The 21,983-nt window shown below is 46.8% G+C and overlaps 1 protein-coding gene across 1 annotated transcript in view; it reads right to left on the bottom strand.

The window, feature by feature from the left end:
- The window catches only part of DGKQ (diacylglycerol kinase theta), a 1,232,715-nt gene that overhangs the window by 173,665 nt on the left and 1,037,067 nt on the right, over positions 1 to 21,983 (bottom strand). Inside the window, exons 11-13 of the mRNA XM_086961841.1 lie at positions 17,830 to 17,884; positions 15,721 to 15,782; positions 5,432 to 5,582 (exon numbers count right to left, since the gene is read on the bottom strand). Coding sequence (XP_086817967.1) covers positions 5,432 to 5,582; positions 15,721 to 15,782; positions 17,830 to 17,884 — 268 coding nt within the window. The remainder of the gene's footprint in view (positions 1 to 5,431; positions 5,583 to 15,720; positions 15,783 to 17,829; positions 17,885 to 21,983) is intronic.

The raw sequence follows: 21,983 nt of genomic DNA, 5'->3' as shown, positions 1-21,983 counted from the left end.
AGCTGGTCATCCACCGGGGAACTGTTTGGTGCTATCCAAATAAAAGGAAAGCACACGTTTTGAGTCCAGATGGCGGAGCCTCTCCTCCTCTTTCGAAGGATGCAGAGGCAGAAAGCAGGCAGGCAAAGTGTTGGTCTGCCCGATGTGAAAGGCAGTGACAACCTTGGGCAGTAAGGATGGACGAGTCCTGAGAACCACCTTGACCGGATGAACAGACAGGAAAGGAGGCTTGGAGGAAAGGGCCTAGAGCTCACTCACTCTTCTGGCAGATGTGATGGCTACCAGGAATGCAGTTTTAAGCGCCAGAAGCCTCAAAGGACAGTTGTGAAGCGGCTCACCAGGAGCGCACATTGAATAGGTTACGACTAGATTCAAGTCTCACTGAGGCATAAGAAAGGGAATAGGAGGAAAGAGTTAGAGTTTTGCCTTTCAAGAAACGATTAACAACTGGGGACTTGAAAGAGAAGGCTGATCTGGAAGCCGAAGGAAGGCAGAGATTGCCGAAAGATAGCCCTGGGCAAAGCCCTGCTGGGCTAAAGAAAGGAGAAACAAGAGAACCTCAGAAAGAGGATTCACAGTCTTTGCTGTGCACCATGCCACACATTTGTTCCACCGGCAGGCGTATACCGTCTTAGTGGAGGGACGCCTGGCTGACAAGATTACATCACAAACTTTGGGAGGCAGGTCAAAAGACGTCAACTGCCACCGTTCAATGTCCACGCAAGGAGGTGGAGGCTGGATAGGTTTGGGGGGAGGACCGTCCCCTGTTGCTGCGACAGAAGATCCTCCCGAAGAGGCAGATGAGTCGGAGGATCGATTGCCATGTTGAGCAGATTGGGATACCAGACTCTTCGTGCCCAATTTGGAGCCACAAAGATGACTTGGGCCCGGTCACGCCTGATCTTCTCCAGCACTCTGGGCACAAGTGGTATGGGCGGAAAGGCGTACAACAGACCGCAACTCCACTTGCGAGGAAAAGCGTCACCTTGCGAGTACCGTTATGGGAATTCCAACATGCAGAATTGCTGACATTGCGCGTTCTCTTCGGTGGCAAATAGATCTAACTAAGGCTCTGCCCACTGTCGAAAGAGACCTTGCACCACCTCCGAATGAAGACGCCATTTGTGATCCATCATGCACCTGCGACTGAGTTTCCTGGAGTTCAGGGAACCTGCCAGGTTTTGAACCACCAGGAATATGCCCTGATGTTCCAGCCATGTCCAGAGTCAGAGGGCCTCCTGACATAGGGTCCACGACCCCACCCCGCCCTGTTTGTTGCAGTGCCACACGGTGGTGGTGTTATCCATGAACACCTGCACTACTCTTCCCCGTACAGAGGGAAGGAAAGCCTTGAGTGCAAGACGGATCGCCTTGAGATCCAGAAGGTTGATATGGAGCCAGGACTCCACCAGAGACCAGAGGCCTCTGATCTCCGCCTCTCCCATGTGGCCGCCCCATCCCAGAAGGGAGGCGTCTGTCACCACTGTGTGCTCTGGTTGGGAGAGGGATCTGCAGTTGACCCAATCCTGGTTTGTGAGCCACCACTGCAATTGCTGTGCAGTGCCCTCCGAGATCTGGACGCAATCAAACAGATTCCCCTGATGCTGTGCCCACTGCAGCTTCAGGTCCCATTGCAGAGCCCGCATATGCCACCTGGCATGATCGACCAGCAGGATGCAGGAGGTCAAGAGGCCCAGCAGCCTCAAAGTCATCCGGACCGAAACTTGGGATAGATGCTGAAAGATCGTAATCATAGCCTGAATATCCCGGACTCTCTGTTCCGGAGGATAAACCCGAAACCGCGTTGTGCCTAGAACCGCTCCAATGAAGAGGAGCTTCTGAGAGGGAATAAGGTGTGACTTCGGCACACTGATAGAGAGCCCCAGTGAATGCAGGAGGCCGACCGTAGTCTGGAGGTGGGAGACGACAGACTGGGGCGAGCCCGCCTTCAACAACCAGTCGTCGAAATAGGGGAAGACTGGAACCCCTGATCTGTTCAGATGAGCTGCAACCACCGCCATCACTTTCGTGAACACCCGGGGGCGCTGGTGAGGCCAAAGGGGAGCATGGTAAACAGAAAATGCTTGTGGCCTACCGTGAACTGCAGGTAATGCCGGGTGGGCCGGTAGGACAGGATGTGAAAATAAGCATTATGCAAGTCAAACGCTACCATCCAGTCTCCAGGGTCGAGGGCAGACAAGACATCAGCGAGCGTCGACATCTTGAACTTCTCCTTCCGGAGGAAGCGGTTAACGTTCCTGAGATCCAAGATAGGACGCAGGCCCTTGTCCTTCTTGGGTATCAGAAAATAGTGGGAGGAACAACCAGAACCCACTTCTGGGACAGGAACGCGCTTGATGACTCCCTTGTCTAAGAGAGCCATAACTTCCTGTTGGAGAAGGCCCATGTGATCTTTCGCCATGGGGTGGTATTGAGGGGGCATGGCTTGAGGGGTAGCCTCGAAGGGGGGAGAGTAGCCCCTTTGGAATATTTTCAAAACCCACCAATCCGACATGATGGTGGGCCTGAAAACTCAGGCTAGGAAGGTCTGGAGGGTGCTGCAGAGGGGGGGTTGGTGGACTGCCCACTTGCTGGCACCCTGAACCACGGCGGTGGTTCCCATGTCCCCGGTCGCGCGAAGATTAGGAAGCTTGCTGCGACCTGTGGCTCTGGGCGGGACGTAGTGGGGCACCCCTTCTGTAGCCACGAAAGGGGCGAAAAGTAGACTGCGCAGTGCGGCTGGAGAGGACCAAGGACTTAGCAGTAGCCCATGAGTCCTTGAAACCCTCTAGAGCGTTCTCCGCTTTGTCGCCAAAAAAGCGACGGCCATCAAAGGGCATGTCCATGAGGGAATTCTGGACATCCCCTAAAAAGCCAGTCGATCTCATCGAGGGGTAGCGACAAAGGGCTACTGACGTTGAAATTGTCCTGCCCAGAGAGTCGGCGGTATCCAGCACCACAATGGATGGTAAACTTCAGCGCATCCCTTCCGGCGGCAATAGCCTGGGAGAGCACTGTTCGTGCTTCCTCTGGACACTAAGGCAGCGCCTGCACAACTGTATCCCACATGGAGAGGGATTAACGGCCCAATAGACATGCAGTATTTACCGACTGCAGGCCCAAGCTGGCAGAAGAGAAAATCTTCTTTCCAAGATGATCCAGCTTCTTGGATTCCCTTTCGGGTGGAGCGGTCGGGAATGCGCTCTTGGATGTGGAGGCTTGGACCACCAAGCTCTCCAGGGTGCGGTGTTGGGAGAGGAAAGTGGGATCCGCCGGAGCCATGGCGGTGGCATCGGGCAATCATCCTCTCCAAGGGAGCCCCCATGGTGAGCCTGGACCAAGTGCCCAAAAGGACGTCAGTAAGGGCCTCATTAAAAGGCAGCAGGGGCTCCGAAGAGGTTGCAGCCAGCTGAAGCACCTCTGTCGGAGGATTAGTCCTGACCGCCACCGTAGTAAGCTCGAAGATGAGAGCTTCGGCCACCCTACGCAACACCAGTGCATATGGCACTCCCTCCTCCATAGCCACGGTAGGAGGAGACAACATGCCAAGGTCAGGTGAGGTGTCTTGAAAACTGGCATCCCCCAGTTCCTCTTTCCAGTCCTATTCAGATTCTAACTTTTCAGTCAGAGGGTTACCCGACCCCTCCCAGTCCTCCTGCTCATCCTCTGGGTGCCAATCTGAAAAGGGATCCCAGGAGTGACCAGGGTAACAAAAACCCTGCTTGGCGCAGGATCCGGCATTGTGACGACGCCGGTCTGGCTCAGGGTCCACATCAGGATGGAGGCCGAGGTTGACGCCGGTTGGGGACATGACCGGCATTGGCTGTGGTAGCGGTGCTGGAGGAAGTGGCGCCGGTGGAGGTGTGATAAGGTCAACCGGCGCCAACCCGGATCCAGGCCTGGATCCAAAGGGGGCCTGCAGCGCCAGGGCCGAAGCCATCGGCGCAGGCCGCGCCAGGGCCGGAGAGGTCGGCGAAGGCCTAGGCCCCCCAACTGAGTCCGCGGGGCCGAAGGAACACCGGCGTGTTCGGGCTGCCCAAATATGGCGTGCATCGTCTTGTAAAATTTACGAAGCTCGATAGGAGTCGCCCTGATCCCGCATGCCTATCCACGTCAGCCAACCGATGGGGAGAAGTCAAAGAGCAACAATGCCGCTTCGACTTCTTCTTATGCTTCGACTTACTCGACCCTAAGTGCGAAGACTTCAAAGTCTTGGAAGAATGATGATGGCTTTGCGACCGGTCCCTCGACCTACCACGTGTCCGGAACCTCGAACGCCGCAGAGCTGACTGCCGGCGCTCAAGAAACTTTCTGGACTGCTCCCGCAAAACCTTCGGAACCATGGTCCAGCAGTCGGGAGCACAACTTGGGGTCGTGTTCGCGCGCCGGGCAAAAGAGGCACATGTGGTGAGGATCTGTAACCGACATCAGTCGAGTACAGGAAACACATGCCTTGAAGCTGGGCATATCTACATGCACCAGGAGTCGTAGACTCTAAAAAGACGGCGACAAAAGTCGCCAAAAAGTTCAGTCAAAAAGTGACTGGGAGTATCGCTCTCTCCGGATCTGCACTGGCTGGCGTGGAAAAAGAAAGAACTGACGTCAGCGCACAAGGGCGGCATCTATCTGCTATGACATCATACCGGCGACCACGACAGACACGGAGCCGACCAATGCCACCTTTTGACGCGCAGAGGTACTGCTGGTGAAAAAACTTTTGGGATCCAGTCTGACGCCTGGGGGTAATTCTAAGGTAAGGAATCTATAACTAACGTGTTTCTTTCAGATATAATCTGTAGACATTTATACCATCAGAGGGAACCTAAGTACTGGGAAAATGTTAGGCATAACTTCCACAGACTTAGCTTTAGGCCTAGGGGTGAAGGTATTGACACTGTCAAGGGCAGGGCAGAGCCACAGTGAATTGGGGGAAAAAGTGCCCTAGCTTGTGTGCACATGCAACAGAAGTCCCAAATCTTCATCTCTATTTAGTTCAATGCATCTTAATGCCAAAAAGTCTCGTGGTAAGAGTGGGTTTTGGGAGTTCAAATACTCAAACACACTCATATTTACTAGGGTGTAAATGTAGGGATGTATTTACCGTGCAAAACAGTGATTGGCCAGGGAAAATTAAGACACAGTGCTTTTACATATTGACCCTAACCATGAACCTGCATATTTTGTATCAGCTGAAAATCTGCCAGTTCGGGTTTTGTGTGCTCACAGAAATCTATTTTCGCGGATTTAAGTACATGTGTTGGGAATGTTTTGTAAAATGTCATTAAAGTAGTAGTTTCATAAAACTCATACGCATGTGCGTACAACTTGTAAAGTTCCAACATCTTCTGTTAATGACCTTCGGTCTTTAAATAGATTTTGCAACAATTTGTTTGGCTACAAGTTATGATCTCGCTCTGGGCTCTAAACTCACCTTTGATGTCCAGGTTGTTTTTCAGGATATTACTGTATTCTTCCGAAGTAAGCATGGGCGGCAGGCCTCCCACAAACAGGTGTATCTGCACATTCATATTGGTATCCTCGACTATATAAAACCTAGTTTGATTCATTTGTCGAACTGAAGTCTAAAAGAAAGCGCAAACAACAAGTTAGTAAGAGTGTTCGTGTACCTAAGGAAGAGAAGTGATGAAGTCTTCTGTATTAATCGTCTATTTACCCTGACAACCTACACAGTCTGATGGTGCAGGCTTTCCCAGTTTGAAACATAATCGTAGGGAGATCATGTTAAATGGAAATCACTGTCACACAATGTCATTTTCTCAGATAGGATGGATATGTGGACTAACAGCGTGAGCTGTCGACTTTGGAACTGGGGAACCAGGTTTGAGTCCCGCATTGTCTCAACAACCTGTGATTCTGGGTAAATCAACTAATCTGCTTGTCCCTAAAAAATATAAAACTGACCTTGACAACATGGAGTCGCACAGTGCCACCTGGCAGATTTTTTTTAGCACAAAACAATGTTCATACATCAAACTACTAAACACTGAACGCTGTGTGCAGTTACTGAGCGAGCCAATCAGTGCACATGCATGTAACTCAATTTCTACCAAACTCCAACATCATCCTCTTGTAACTTAGTACATTTCCCCTTTTGAAATAAAATTCTTCAATTGAATAAATGTAAAAATGGATTGCTTGATGAGCCCAGAGGTCTACGCATTCCAAGTATCCGTTTTTCACTATATCAGCAGAATGATATTGGTCACAAACACAATGTACCCGAGTAGTGGTATATCCTTCTAGGTAATGGGTGTGCATTTCCTCAAAGACCATTTCACCTGTTTGCATATTTTCAAACTTCCCAGCAACTAGTTTGATTTCCTGAAGGCATTTGGGCACTTAACGTTCCATCAGCCTGATTCATCATTGGGAAGTTTTGCGAGTCTGAAATAGCGATTCATAAGGAATCGCTATTCCAGACTCGCAAAACGGGATTCATGTAGTAATAGCAGTTTGAGACAACGACGGACAGAGCGGGGTCTCACACATCCTGAGCCAGGTCCAGGAAGAGGTGAGGTCCACTCCCCGGACATCCTGGATAGTAATGTTAACAGGTGCCGATGAGAGGAGTTTGACACAGATGAAGGAATAATATATCCTTTACTGGTTACTCACTATAGTGTGTTTTTTGTATAATTTTTTCACATTTTATTCACTCACAAGCAGTAGCATATATAAAGAACAGAGACCCTGACGAAAGCCTGGGGAATCTCCCGGTTTGGCTGAAACATGTTGGTCTCTTCGCAGCTATTTGTGCGGACTGCGATGACTATGTTACACTGTTCTTGTTTTTAATAGGGAAGGGGCTAACGTCTATTGAAACTGGGTTTTGTTAAGTTCCCTATCCTTTTTTAACCACCACCTATATTATTTTTTGCACTGCACATTCCCATCGGATCAACATCATGTGGTAGTATCTAGTGATTGTGGGTCGCTACCCCGAACTGAGTATCAGGGTATGCCAGTGGTCTCAATGATCAAGAGACACAATACCCGATAAGGATTACCAAATGAGAATATTGATTCATACAAGACTTTTGATGGGAATCCTAAAATAGGGGTGACTTACGTTTACTGGTGCCTCACATTTTGGTGATATGGTTTGTTAGTTTTATCTTGCTTGCTCTCATGTACATTTGACATGGTGTCAAGACTATAGAATCACAATCTGGATTTCTAGTAAATAGACCCCTAAGTTAGTTGTGTATTACACAAACACAATGTACCCGAGTAGTGGTATATCCTTCTAGGTAATGGGTGTGCATTTCCTCAAAGACCATTTCACCTGTTTGCATATTTTCAAACTTCCCAGCAACTAGTTTGATTTCCTGAAGGCATTTTGGGCACTTAACGTTCCATCAGCCTGATTCATCATTGGGAAGTTTTGCGAGTCTGAAATAGCGATTCATAAGGAATCGCTATTCCAGACTCGCAAAACGGGATTCATGTAGTAATAGCAATATTTTTTGCTATTCCTACAGATTCCTTATTTGCGATTAGCTAATTGCTAATCGCAAATAAGGAATAACTCCCCATTCATTCCTATGGCTAATCGTAAATGAGATTGCGATTTCAAGGGTGCAGGGGTGTCCAAAGGACACCCTGTAACACCCCTGAAATGTCAAATTACACAGATGTTACACACACACATGTCCAAAAGACATGTGTGTGTGTAACATGCAACTTAGAGTTTTCGCAATTTACCACGAGGCTTGACCTCGCGGTAAATAGCGGCCCAAAATTGCGAAATCGCTATTTTTGAATGTTTCAAGAATAGCATTTAAGGAATCTCTAATAGAGATTCCTTAAATGCTATTCCTCGCAAATATGCGAGTTCTGAAATAGCGAATTTTGCATTTGGGATGATGAATCCCAAATGCAAAAATTGCATTCGCAAAGGGCCAGATTCTCAGAATCTGGCCCTTTGCGAGCGCAATTACCTTTCATGAATCAGGCTGCATGTCTCCACTCAAAGCTTGCTGTGTGCATGGCGGTCTCATTCTAATGATTCACTGCTCAGCTGCACACTTCTCCTACACTTCTTCCTTCACATTGAAAAGCCAGCTGCGGCTCCTCCGCTAAAACGGAGAAGCGTCGCCCCACAGGAAAAAAAAATGGTAAAAACATCATGGTATTATTTTATTTTTCACTACTGGCTCTGTAGGTGCGGTGCGGGCAGGGCTGGTCTGCCCACAGAGCAGGGGAAGGAGTGGTGAGCACTTTCTAAGTGTGCATGACTATTTGGCTGGCCATCTTGGGCCGTACAAACAGCCATTTGCACGTGCATTTCTCCACCCAGCAATATTACACAGCCTGGGTGGAGAACATGCACAGCCTCCCACTCACTGTCTGAGGGCCGAACCACAGAGCTCCGACCAATCACGATGCTGCTGTCATGCTGGTGACATCAGCGTAGTTATTGGCTAGGGGAGTCTGAGAGCCTGTTTGCTTCCTGTGTCGACTGAAGAGGAGGGAGGCCGGCAGGTAAGTGAACCTTTTTTTTCTTTACCTTTAACACCCCCCCACTCACCGCCGCACCACTACTGCCCCATAGCAGCCGCTACTGTGAAAAGCACTTGTTTATCCCAACCATTCAGGGTCACCTTGATTCCATTTAGCCACTCAACCCACAATTAAGTGGAATCATCTTCCTCACTGACAGCTCAGGGATGTCATTCAGGATCACTCACTATGGAAACTTCCACCAAGCGAGAAAATGTCTTCAGCCCTGTTCACTTAAGTGTTGTCAGCTGTAAAAGTTAGTTTACACTCGACTATACCTCATTAAGCATGCAAGAAGTTCTCAAACGAATCCCCGGTGGGACAAAATGCATTTACTACTGCAGAGGTTCTCAGCCATAACTGCCAAGAAATCAATAGTTGTAAATTCCACTCAAGGGTGGAAGTGGCTTTCTAAGGAGTGGTTTGCCTTAGAAGTTTTGGTTTGCTTGAAAACGTAAGTGGACATTCAAATCTCTGTTTATACAATTTCCACCTTGGAAATGGTCCGAGATTTTTTAGTGGGGAGAGGTGTGGCGCCGCGGCCAGGGCGACTGACTCCGGAATCTGCGATCACAGTTCAATCCCCGGCGCCGGAAGCAGATTAGCCCATGTGACTCTGGGCAATAGCTTGCTTAATCTTCCCGACGGCCCCCAGCGCCTAGAGACCCTTACGTGTGATTGTTCGCGCTTTACAAATGTGGATTATTACTATTTTCCAGCCAAGGTCTGGACTAACTTCTCTTCCAGGAGGGAAAGGAAAGGGTTCATCCCCAGGTTTGTTCCATGTAAAGGGGAAAAGCTTTCTCCCCGAGTTACTCAAAGGTCCATCACGTTGATAAGGGTGAGGATAAATCAACATTACCTCATCGTCCCTCCCTCGCTTCCCTTCCTTACTTAATTGAGGCATCCCTGCTTCGCCAGACACCCATCCCAGGTGACTCAAACATGTTTTTTCGGTGTCTCACCTGTTGAGATGCACATAATACACGCTGGCCTTTTGCGGTGCTGCGGTCCTTTTCTTTACTTCTTGTCTTCAAAGCTGGACTTCGCTGTTACAGCCTGTAGGGCGTGGTGGCGCCGGCCTGGGCAGCGCGGTGCCTTCCCTCACAGTGTCTGGAGTCGCAGTGCGCTCTTGGCGGCAGAGCCGGCGGGGTCTGGCTGACGGAGTCACCGTCCCTGTGTGGCTGGGGCTGTCTTTTCGGGTTGGAGGCCGGAAAGGGAAGCAGCGGCAGTGGGGACATCAGGGATCCTCAGCTGGCTGTTTCTGGTTCCTGTACACAGTGATGGCTTTGAAAAAGGCCATTGTTCATCGTTTCTCTGTTCTGTTATGTTCTTTGCTGATTGGGTTTGCATTTTTCACTAATTTTGCTCCTTTTTTGATTGAGAGTCGGGGGTTTCCTCCCAGTTTTTCTACCTGGTTCTTGTTGGTCATTGTTTTCAGGGGATACACCTACTTATGGGTGGCTTTCTGCTGTACTTCTGTCTGTGAGTGTGTCGTTATGGTGGGAAAGTGTGCTACCAAGTGCAAGCATGTGCTGTCCTCCTCTTCCAATGATGATGAGCCGATTCCAGCTCGCCGGAGTTGGCCCAAAGGTCCGCTGAATTCTTCCGCCCTACTGTCGGCTTGTGAGATGAAGGATATGATTGAGGCTGCTGTGGCTCGTGCTCTGGACGCCAGGGTTCCGGCTAAACACAGGGCTTCTCGTTCTGCGGTGGGTCCCGTGGTGTCATCCTCTGAGGACTCCTCGGCTTCGGAGACTAGCTGGCCTTCTACATCTTCGGGGAAGTTTATTCGTAGGGAGGAGGTCCCTGTGATTCTTCAGCACATTAGGGGGAACTTGGGATTTCACCTTTCTCTTTCCCCGAGGGGTCGGAAGACATCTTTCCTCAATATGTTAAGCCCCCTGTATTTGCTAAGCCCTTTCATGGTCGCATCAAAGACTTGATTTCTGGGGAAAGGCGCGATCTCGAGCGCTCCTCAGTTCCACGCTTTTTGCAGAAATTGTGCTTGCTGGAGCAGGGGGAGGGCTCTCTTCCACACTCTGTAATGGTGGATGCCATGTTGGCCACTCTGATTTGTCGTACTGCGATCAATCCAGTGGATTCTTCCTCTGCAGATGCGACTGATAATTCATATTGGACATCCCTCGCCAAGCTCACATTACCGGCCACCTGAAAGACCTCCACTGGCTTCCCGTCAACAAGAGAATAACGTTCCGTCTCCTCACCCACGCTCACAAGGCCCTCTAAAAACTAGGACCCGAATGCCTCAACACACGTCTGTCCTTCTACACACCCACCCGCCAACTAAGATCCTGCAACCAAGCGCTTGCCGCAGTTCCGCGCATCCACAGATCCACCATGGGAGGAAGATCCTTCGCCTACCTGGCGGCCAAGACCTGGAACTCTCTCCCCACTCACCTCCGCCTCACACAGAACCACATTTCCTTCAGAAAGGAACTTAAAACCTGGCTATTCGATAAATAATGCACCCCCTCCCACAAGCGCCTTGAGACCCTATGGGTGAGTAGTGCACTATACAAATTTCTGAACTTGAACTTTACTCTGCTTATGCTGCTCAGTCCTTGGTGTCTGATTTTGAGAAGCTTGACACAGCTATTCAGGAGGAGACGGACTGCTCTGACTTACTTGTCCACATGGAACAGCAGGCCAACTTGTTGGCTGACGTCTCTTCTGATGTTCTTAAATCTTCTGCCATGGCTTCTGGTTCCTTGGCTCGCAGGAACCTGTGGACGTGAAACTGGAAGATGGATTTCTCGGAGAAGTCTTCTCTCCTTAAAAGTCCCTTTGATGGCAAGATGCTGTTTGGTGAGCAGCTGGACAGCATGATCACAAAAGCCTTTAAGAATCAAAAACATGCTCTTGCTTGCACGGGAAAGGCTTCGTCTTCACAAGCCTGTCGCTTCTGGAACCCTCCTTCTTCCGCTTCTTCTTTCTATTCTTCCTGTCAGTCCTCCAAGACCTTTTCAGACCGTCAGCGTAAATTCCAGCCCAAGAAGGCGTCTTCCCTGGTGGGTCCCAGGGTCAGTCCGATTCTGTCAAGCGGAAGTCCTGACAATGATGGTGAGACAACTTCGAGGCCTGTGGGCGGAAGGCTGTTGTATTTTCTGGAGGCTTGGAGTGTGGACGTGAGGGATCACTGGGCTTTGAGCATTAACAGGAGCGGTTATCTGATCAACTTTGTCACTCTGCCACCCGGCTGGGGCACCATCCGTACTACTATCCCCAGGAATCCGGTGGAGGAGGGCCCTTCTGGAGGGAGTTTAGGATCTTCTGGTGAATAAGGCAATTGTGCTGGTCCCCCTGGCACAGCAGGGAAGGGGTTGCTATTCCATTTTGTTCCTGGTTCAAAAGGTGTCAGTGGGGTTCCATCCGGTTCTGGACCTCAAGAGAGTGAATGGTTGGGTTCGGACCATTCACTTAAAGATGGCGACTTTGCCGTCCAGGGTTCGGACTGGGCGGTGGATGCTTTCTCCTGCCCTTGGTCTTGTGGTCTTCTGTATGCCTTTCCGGCCTTTCCCCTTCTTCTCAGGTTCCTTCTGCGGGTCCGGTCCTTGTGGGCGCCTCTGATTCTGGTGGCTCCGGCTTGGCCTCGTGCCTCCTGGTTTCCTCCCTTGGTGGAGATGCGGTCAGAGGTGGAGTGGTTGCTGCCTCTAACTCCGTCCACTTTGATGTTCCCTGTATTGCAGAAGAATGTTCTGTCCCGGATGCGCTGGGCGGCCTGTAGGTTGAGCACTTAGGTCTGCTGCGTGAGGGGGTTCCGGCTGATTTGGCCTCAACTCTGCAGGCGGCTAGGCACTCTTCTACCATCAAATCTTACCTGAGGCACTGGCGTTCTTTCGGTAGATGGTGTCATGATAAAGGTTTGGACCCTGTTTCCTCTTCTTTGTTTGAGGTGATTTTGTTTTTGATAGTGGAAGGTGCACAAGGAAAAGAGTCCAGACACTAGTAAGGAAGTCTTTTAGGTTTATTTTATTCTTTATAGTAAAACATGCAGTTAGACATCAGCCAATGCTTTTTGTTCCTTACAAAAGAACTTTTTCAGTAATGGTAAAAAGTCATTCCGAGGTCAAATCGCAATAATATATCAAAAGATCCCAACTCGAAGCCCCACAATAAGGGTTCCAGTATATCGTTCTTTCGGTAGATGGTGTCATGATAAAGGTTTGGACCCTGTTTCCTCTTCTTTGTTTGAGGTGAATTTGTTTTTGATAGTGGAAGGTGCACAAGGAAAAGAGTCCAGACACTAGTAAGGAAGTCCTTTAGGTTTATTTTATTCTTTATAGTAAAACATGCAGTCAGACATCAGCCAATGCGTTTCGTTCCTCACAAAAGAACTTTTTCAGTAATGGTAAAAAGTCATTCCGAGGTCAAATCGCAATAATATATCAAAAGATCCCAACTCGAAGCCCCACAATAAGGGTTCCAGTATATCGATTCCAGCAACAAAGGCCTGGAGAGTCTTGAAATTGCTGATGGCAGGGGCGCCTGCCAAACGTGTGAGGCACACCTGCCATCTAAAACATTTCCTGTCTGGATTCCAGTGGAGCCCAACTGCGGCGGAAGTGTTATGCATAGGACCTTTATATTTAGTTAACAGGGATTGAGGGGCTGAACCAAGGGTTAAGTTCTGGAGTTTGTTTGTTTGAGGTGTTGTTTCTCCAGGATGGGGCTGCGTTGGGTATGAAGGTTTCCTCACTTTGTCTGCAGTAGGCTGTGATTAAGGCTTTCCAGAGCCCTTGGGACAATCTCCCGGAACCTGATGGGTTGATTGGGCGCCTTTTCAAGGGGTTGCGTAATATTCTCCCTGCCTCTCTGCAGCACCTTTCTTCTTGGGCTCTGTCACTGGTGTTGGAGGTTTTGATGTCACCTCCCTTTGAGCCTCTGGTCTCTGTGGACCTGCGTCCCTTGTCCTTTAAGACCGTCTTTTTGGTGGCTATTTCCTCTGCTCGCCGCCTGTGTGAACTGGGTGCTTTGTCTTCCAAGCATCCATTTTGTATTGGTCTTTGAAGACAGAATCATTTTGAGGCCGGTTCTTTCCTTTCGTTCTAAATTGGATTCTAATGTCCATTGTGATCAGGAATAGACACTTCCTTCCTTGTTTGATTCCCCTTCCTCGTAATCGGAGGTGCGGCTGCACTCGTTGAATGTAAGGAGGGCTCTCCTGATCTATTCGGAGCGGGTCGCTCCTTTTCGTCCTTCTGATTCCCTTTTTGTGAATTTTGGGTCTGTTTATCAGGGTTTGCATCCTTTCACTTCTTCTTTGAGTCGTTGGTCCATTCTCTTATTTCCCTGGCTTACAAGGCGGCTGGCCACCTTTCTCCTTTGGGGGTTCAGGGTCATTTCACTCAGTCCATGGTGGCGTCTTGTGCGGAGATCCAGGGGGTGCCCATTTCTGAGATTTGCCATGGTGCAACCTGGGCTTCGCCATTGACCTTTGCCTCTCATTACAGGATTGGCCAGGAGGTTGACCCTGCTGAACTTTTTGGTTCCAAGGTTCTTTCCGCTATGGTTCCTGAATAGCAGTGCTTCCTTGTCGGCTATGTTTGTTAATGAACAGTTTTTGTTCATATCTGATTTGGTTGTCCTGTTTGGCTATGTACATCTCAATTAAGTAAGGAAGGGACGCAAGGGAGGGACGATGAGGTAATGCATCACTTACTTACCGGTAACTGCATTACTCAGAGTCCTACTCCCTCGCTTATATTCCTTATGTCCCTCCCTCCCTCCCTCCCTGGTAGTCCAGGCCAACCTTTTTGGTATGGTTTCAGATTATGTGGTATTAAAGGAGGTTGGAGGGGGATGGGGGCGTTATATACTCCACGTGTTTGAGTCACGTGGTATGGGTGCATGGTGAGGCAGGGATGCCTCAACTAAGTAAGGAATGGAAACGAGGGAGTAGGACTCAGAGTAATGCAATTACCGGTAAGTAATTGATACATTAATCAAAAATACTGATGTAACCCAATGATCGAAATCAAGTGAACCTTTTAAACATTCTACTCGTAGACAAAATGTTGTAGCTGACAAAGATAACATGGACATAGAGAACCTTAAACTCACACCCAGAACGGAATATAGTAATTACAGTGATGTTGAAGCCATCACCACATACACAACAGAGGAACCAAAAGTGAAGAGCTGTAGGGTTAACAACTTCATCCACATCCTCAGAAGGTATCTATCAGTCCTCCTGGTATAGACTGGTTGACTCAGAGGAAGATTAGCAGGCAGCTAGAGATTGAAAGGATGCTAGACACCTTTCCACTGCAACTTTTATCCCTGAGGAATTGCGGTGTTTGGCCTCAACTGAAACCTCCCTTGTCCGGGTCAACCAAATGTGCTGCCTTGCAAAATGTCCCCACAAGCCCATTTTCTATTTTTTTGTAAAATGAACGGCATTTCTATGGTGTGAAGTCTGAGCTGGTGAATCTCTTCCAGCGCAAAAATAAATGCACGGAGTTCACTTTTTGAGAGTTTGGCCCTTTACGTCTCTTAGTTCTTACATTCCTGGGCTGCACCACCTCTTTTCTTTGCCATTCGTCTCTCTCCTTCCTTATTGCTGTTATTCAGGTCAACTTTTTCTCCACCTCTTACTTTTTTTTTTACATATGCCTTTTGCTCTCTCTTGAAACCCATACCTTCCCCCTAAAACACCCTGCATAACACCAACCCTGCCCCTAATCCTATTGCCAGACTTCCCTCGGTTTTGTCTTTGAGTACTATCATGTGAGTTTCACCTCTGTCCTGTCGTCTGCTGGGTGTCATAGTATAAATAGCAGAGCACATGAAAAAGACTAAGCCTGTCTTTCGTATTCTTGCATATCTTAATGCTTTAGAAAAGTTGTTGTTTCTTTTTTAAGAACCGACCCCATTATTCTATAACAGGCACAGGACATTTCTGATACGGAAATAGTTGATATTCATTCAAAAGATTTACGACATTTTGTTATTTTATGTAAAAAGAGATTCATTTTCCAGCAAGGTTTTTTTTCTGAATACTAAATTACTAAATCTCATCACTTTTTGTTCCGAGACACTCACTGTCACATTAACTTTCATGAGTATGGTGTAGGTATGTGTACAAATGACAACGACAACAATAATAATAAATGTAAACATAAAAACACTGTAAATCTCAAATCTCCAAACGTCCCCACTTCCCAGACAGGTTACCTTTCGTATATCTCGGAGTCTGGCAAGGAGTAACTCCTGTTCCTTCAATACTGTTCGTTGCACTGGAAAAAGTGGACACAGACATATTTTAACACATAATAATAGGAGCTTTGGAAACATTTTCTATATAGTTTCAATGAGTACTAATTACGATGAATGACAGTGTTAAACACAATCTGTGTTCCTTGAGCAGGTAATGATCACTCTGTTGTATTGCTTGATATAAATATGCCTGATGTTTTTTTTTTGCATCGGTTTATATATTTGCATATATGTTCTTTGGAAAGATACAGCAGATGCACACAGCAAAATACATGCCTCCATTGTACATACATGATCTCAAAAATTCAGCTTTTTGACGTTGTGTCAGATAACAAAGCATACACACAAATGTGAATAGTCTGAACTCCTACCTGTCGCTATGTCAACATGAATACTTAGACCAACAGTACAGAACCGTTCTGTTTCCAATCACAATATACTGTGGTACAGCCAACAACCGTAGATCCGCCGCTTTTGATACTATTGATCGGAAGATCCTCCTACAACAGCTAAAATATTTTATTATTAAAGATAATGACGCCCAGTTGCTAGATTCGTTCATCTCCAACAGGACAAAAGAAGTCTAACTGGGATCCTTCTCATCTCTTTTACACCTTTACAATGGAGAGTACCACAGTGATCGGCTCTGTCTCCCCTGTTATTCAATCTCTATGTTCAACCATTAGCCACCGTTCTCCTTTAACTTAACGAAACCACTTTTCTGTGCTGATGACACTCAAATCATCATTGTTTTAAACAATGACCCAGGTCATTCAATCTGGGGTTTTCATCTACTTTTAACGAGATCTGTACTTGTCCGGGTTAGAATGGTCTGAAACTAAACTAAGTCTTGCCTGGCTCTAATAAACTGAACCACTCTTGTTGGGAGAGTGCCCTCAGCCTATATAGTTAATGAGAGATCTTGGCCTAATCCTAGACTCTGAAAAACACATTGTCAAGGTATTAAAACCTGCTCTCACCAGCTCAGAGCCCTCGGGTGAATCATGCCATTACGCTCCTTGACTCATAAGATCATGGTAGCCAATGTCTTTGATCTCAGAAAATTAAATTCAGAATCTAGCATCCTTTACCAGCTCCACAGGATACCTGTTGAGAAAAGTATCATTTGTACGCCTTGTTCCACGATTGCTTAAATCTTTCATGAGGTTGCATATAAATTTGTTATTGATAAATACAAAAAATACATATCTGCAAGAAATCTCATATCCAGCAACAAAGATACCTTTGTTACCCCCTCTAGCAGTTACACCAAATGGGGTGGCAGAGCACTCAGGGCCCAGAGTGCCATCCACTAGAATTAAATCACTCTAGAGATTTACCATCTGCCATCCCTAATCTAATCCATCAAAGTCCTGGCTTTTTACTGGATGGTAATGTTCAGCCCCTTGCTTGATAACTCTGTTCTCCCTGTGGAGAGCTGTGCTCAATCATATACCAGCAAATAATAAAAACATTGTTGAGCGAACAACACGGTTTAAACAACTTACTGCGTATGCAACTAGTACATGAGGTTAAGATGGGGAATCACAACTCGCTGAAAGTATGCACTAACAAGCGACTAGGACTTTCCAAACCAATTCTTATTGTGCCCTTAGAAGACAAGTTCATGTAAATGGTGGGCTACATGTGCACAGAACTGTTTCTGTTGAGGCTTTTTATCACTTGAAAAGGTTTCACTTTTTAGCCATTTTTAAATGGAGTAAACAGAAGTGACTTAATTATCACTTTTCTCTAGTGTTTAAACTGGATTAAATCCCGTAGGGCCAAAAATTGAAAATGGTAAGCCTGTGGAATGAAATGATGCTGCTGAGGGACACTTTAAAGCTCAGATATCATTCTAATAAAATCAAAAGCGTGGAGTCATGGCACATTAAAATAAAATGCCTGAGCATGCGCACTACGATCTTTGCTTTTTGCCCCATGTGTCATAGGTTCTGTGGACAGTGTTCTGAAAAGGTGGGGGCTTGTGCACCAAACCCTATCCAAGGGACCTTTCCCACTCACTGTTTCACAAAGCCAGCAGGAACAAGTATTGCAGCATCTTACCCTGCTTGCTTCCCATTAGTACTTCCACCAGATTGCAATTCTTTTGGGATTGATTCTGCAAATAAAAAATAAGATAAAACTCAACATCATGTGAATGAACAAAGTGCACCACACACAGCTGACGCTCAAACTTTGCTACACAGAATGATTCTCCTGCCTCACCAGGCAAAGGGACATTGTCTCCTGGTGGTTGCTGCACTCGCACATAAAGGTACATATATATACCTGTAACATGATTCCTTGAAGCAACAATTGCTTAGGGACGTGCAAGGGGCATGGATATTGCTTCATAACTGTGAATACAACGCAGTACCAGCATAATCAGGTAACATGCATAATAGTAAACCTTGTATTACAACATATGTTAAACTTTATTTACATATCGCTCACACCCAAATGCTTCTTGATCACTTTAGAAAGGCTACCGTAAAACCTAATAATAACAGAGAAAAAGAAGAGTAAATACTCAATTATTAGAAAGACACGTTTTCAGCTGCGTGCTAAAATAGTAGATTTGTTTCTGCCCGCATTAACTGGAAGGGCGAGAATCCCATAGTCGGATGCGCTGTATAACAAGCATTCATTTCATGAAGCTTTATTCGGTTCATAACAATTAATGACCATAAAAGCCCATAGCAAAATGCAACAAGATAAAATACAGGTAAATTAACAGTAATGTTTAAAAGATCATACTTTTCCTAAAAGCCATAGATTTACAGATAAAACTCGCAGCATAAAAACATATATAGGGGCAGTCCATGTTATATAGTAAACACATTGCATCCTCCACAGTAAGAATACCATACTTAAGAAATATTGGTTTTAAATATGTGATCCTTACATTCTGGAACAACGTACAAATGAGCATAAAGTGCAAGGTGCTTTGTTTAGAATGCCCATCGCAGGGACAAGGGCCAACCGGGTGCTTTTTTTGATGTGGGAAGGCCACCAGAACATGAGCAATTCCAGCTCTTAATCTAGTCAATACAAATCTGTGCGCAGGCCTAGTTAGCATATTCAGGTAATTCTGGAATCCCTCGATAACAATATATTTATTGTAAAGATTAACAGTGACGAGGGAATTGATCACAGCTGAGCGTTTTTGAGCTCTATATGACTTAAAAGAATTTTTCATGTCCTGTTTGGCAAGACCTCTAGGAGGGCGATGATCTAGCAGCAAGTTGATATCATAGATACTCAGGTAGCAATCAACAACATATTTAAGCCATGGTATCATCAAACAGTTGTCTAAACCAAGGCAGTCCCTAATTACAAGTTGATTAAACTCAGTCTCTTCCTTGAGCCAAATAGCTCGATAGAGTAGTAGAGGCCTAAGTAAGGCAAGGTCGCCCAAATAAGCGACCCATACCTCTTTATGAATCAACTCTGTTGGGGCAGATTTAGGGAGGCACAGTAATTTCTTTAGGAAGTTATTTTCTTCCCTCTGCAGGCATTCAACCTTACAGTTACCCCAAAGCCCCGCCCCATAAAGGGCGATGGATACACTACGTGCCTTGTAGATCTCCATCATATCTTTGATTCGCCTATCCCCCAGCTTAGAGACAAATTTAAAAATGCCATAGGAGCTTTTGCTCATTTTGGTCCTAACATTGGTTAATTCTTGCCCCCAGCTGCCATCACTGGAGAAGGTTACCCCCAGGTAGCAAAAACTATTGACATGCTGTACTTTTACCCCTTCTATAAAAAAGGCACAGTTTTTCCCCGTCTTTGTCCCGCAGGTCATAGTGTGGGTTTTATTTTTGTTAATCAGCAGTCTCCTACTCCCAATGAAATCAGTGAACCTGTCCATCAAGCGCTGCAGGCCAACAGGTGTTCGGGACAGGAGCACTGCGTCATCTGCATAAAGCAGAACTGGAACACTATTCCCAGCAACCTGTGGAGCATCAGCTTTGACAGTTCTCAGGGCGGATTCAACCCCATTAATAAAAAGAGTAAACAACAGGGGGGCAAGAACACACCCCTGTCTAATTCCCCGTTTGACATTAAAATTTGGGGTGCACTCCCCACTAACCCCATAGCGGACACATGTTTGCATCTTACTATACAATCTTGCAAGGAAAAAGATAATTTCTTTGGGGGCACCCATATCTAGCAAAACTGACCACAGGAGTGAATGGTTTACTAAATCAAAAGCACTGCTTAGGTCGGCAAAGCAAAGATAAATATTACCGGGCTTGGCTCTAGTGTACTTGCCGATCAATAATTCTAGATTCAGGCACTGATCTAAGGTCCCTCGTCCCTTCCTGAATCCGTATTGGGAATTGGCAAGAATCCCTTTCTCATCCACCCACTCTTCTAATCTATACAGCAATACTCTACTCATGATTTTAACCGATGAGTCAAGCAGGCTAATCGGCCGATAGTTGCAGGCTGATGCCTTATCCCCCTTTTTATAAATGGAGACAATAATGGAGTCACCCCAAGAGGGTGGGATCAAGGTGGTTACCGCCGCATTGAGTGCCAAAGTGAGTATTGGTCCCCAGAGCTGCGGTTGAGCCCTGAACACATCAATTGGGACTCCATCTGGCCCCTGGGCCTTACCACCCTTACTGGATTTAATACTACTTTCCATTTCCTTCAGGGTGATATCTAAAGGCACCACGGGCCAAAGCCTTTGCTCTTCGGACGTCTGGGTATTATCCTGGAAAATTGCGGAAAAGTGTTTCACCCAGTCCTCACTGCCAACGTTGGAGGAGAGCTGTGGATTTTTATCATCTTGGAGGAAAGGGGAGTTAACGGTGGACCAAAACAGGCGACTATCAGCAGTTTCTGCTGCCTTGGATAGGTGATCCCAGGCTTCCTGCTGTAATTCCTTCTTCCTTTTGGATAGCGCCTTTTTATATTCAATTCTTAAAAGTCTGACTCTATTCTTATCTCTTGGAGTGAGGGCTAAAGCGTGTTTAAGTTGCGGGAGAAGGGTCGTAGAGGTATGGTCAAACCATCCGATCCCTTTTCCGCTTCTGCCCGCTTTGGTCCCCGTGAAGATGTTATTAATAACGTTGTTAATATTAAGAAAATGAGTCATAACGGAGGCAGGCGGCAATCCTGGAGTCAGGATAATATCAATATCCGCCAGGCATTTATTTACAATTATGGGTTCCACTATAGCTGCTTTTTCCCCTTTCCACCTAAGCCTAGTCCCATTAGCCCTGTGTGGCTCAATGTCACCCAAAATTCTTGTCGGCAGTTCTACTCTGCACTTCCATGTAGTTATTTGCATTGTGATGTAATTATGGTCACTCAGGGCGGAAGCATCCCTTACCTTGGTCAGGCAGTGAGGTACCAAACTAGATGAAACCATAATATGGTCGATAGTGGATCCGCTATTCCGCCCAGTAAAGGTAGGAATGGAACTCTCACTACCCCCTAGGTCAGTACTCACTAGCTCTAGATCATAAGAAGCCATGACGTTATTGATAGCCTCCCCATAGGCATGATGTGGGAAATGCAACATGCTCTCCCCGCTATTGGTTTGAATCCCACATGCCCTGGAGGAGGACAGACTGCATACTGTTAAATTAAAATCCCCTAACCAAATATAAGTAAAAGTGCATTTTGCCTCAGATATCAGCTTCATGAGGGCACAGTCCAGCTCCTCTATCACTTTGTGCCGTAAATTGTTAAAAATATTATTATAAAAATGTATTAAAAGCACATCAGTGCCATCCTGTGCGCGTACCCAAAGAATTTGTGAGTGGGGTTCGACTAGCAAATGTTTGATAATTGTCAACTTTAGATCTACTGAAATAAGAAAAAGTAGACCTCCCTTTGCCCTGCCATGCCTTGATTCAGTAGCTTCTAGACTATAGCATGTGTACCCTTCGAAACTAGGTTTGGCAACACACCATGTCTCCTGTAGGCATAGGATGTCGTAGGACCTAACAATGCCCTCCCACTCCAATTTGTGTACCTTAGAGGCCCAACCGGCAATATTCCAGCTAACAATAGAAATCCCCATGGCATGGTCACTGTTAGAAATGCCATGTGCATTGTTGGGATTCTTGCCTTTACTACTTCGTTCAGTCACAGACCTCCCTATCCCCTTCGATGCTCATGACGGAACGGTTCCGTCATGAGCATCGGTCGAGCTGTGCTCATGACGGAACCGTTCCGTCATGACCACGCCCGTTTTT

The sequence above is a fragment of the Lissotriton vulgaris genome, chromosome 3_1 (genome assembly GCF_964263255.1).
Source record: "Lissotriton vulgaris chromosome 3_1, aLisVul1.2, whole genome shotgun sequence".
Taxonomy (NCBI): domain Eukaryota; kingdom Metazoa; phylum Chordata; class Amphibia; order Caudata; family Salamandridae; genus Lissotriton; species Lissotriton vulgaris.
This window is presented reverse-complemented; position numbering and strand designations above follow the sequence as displayed.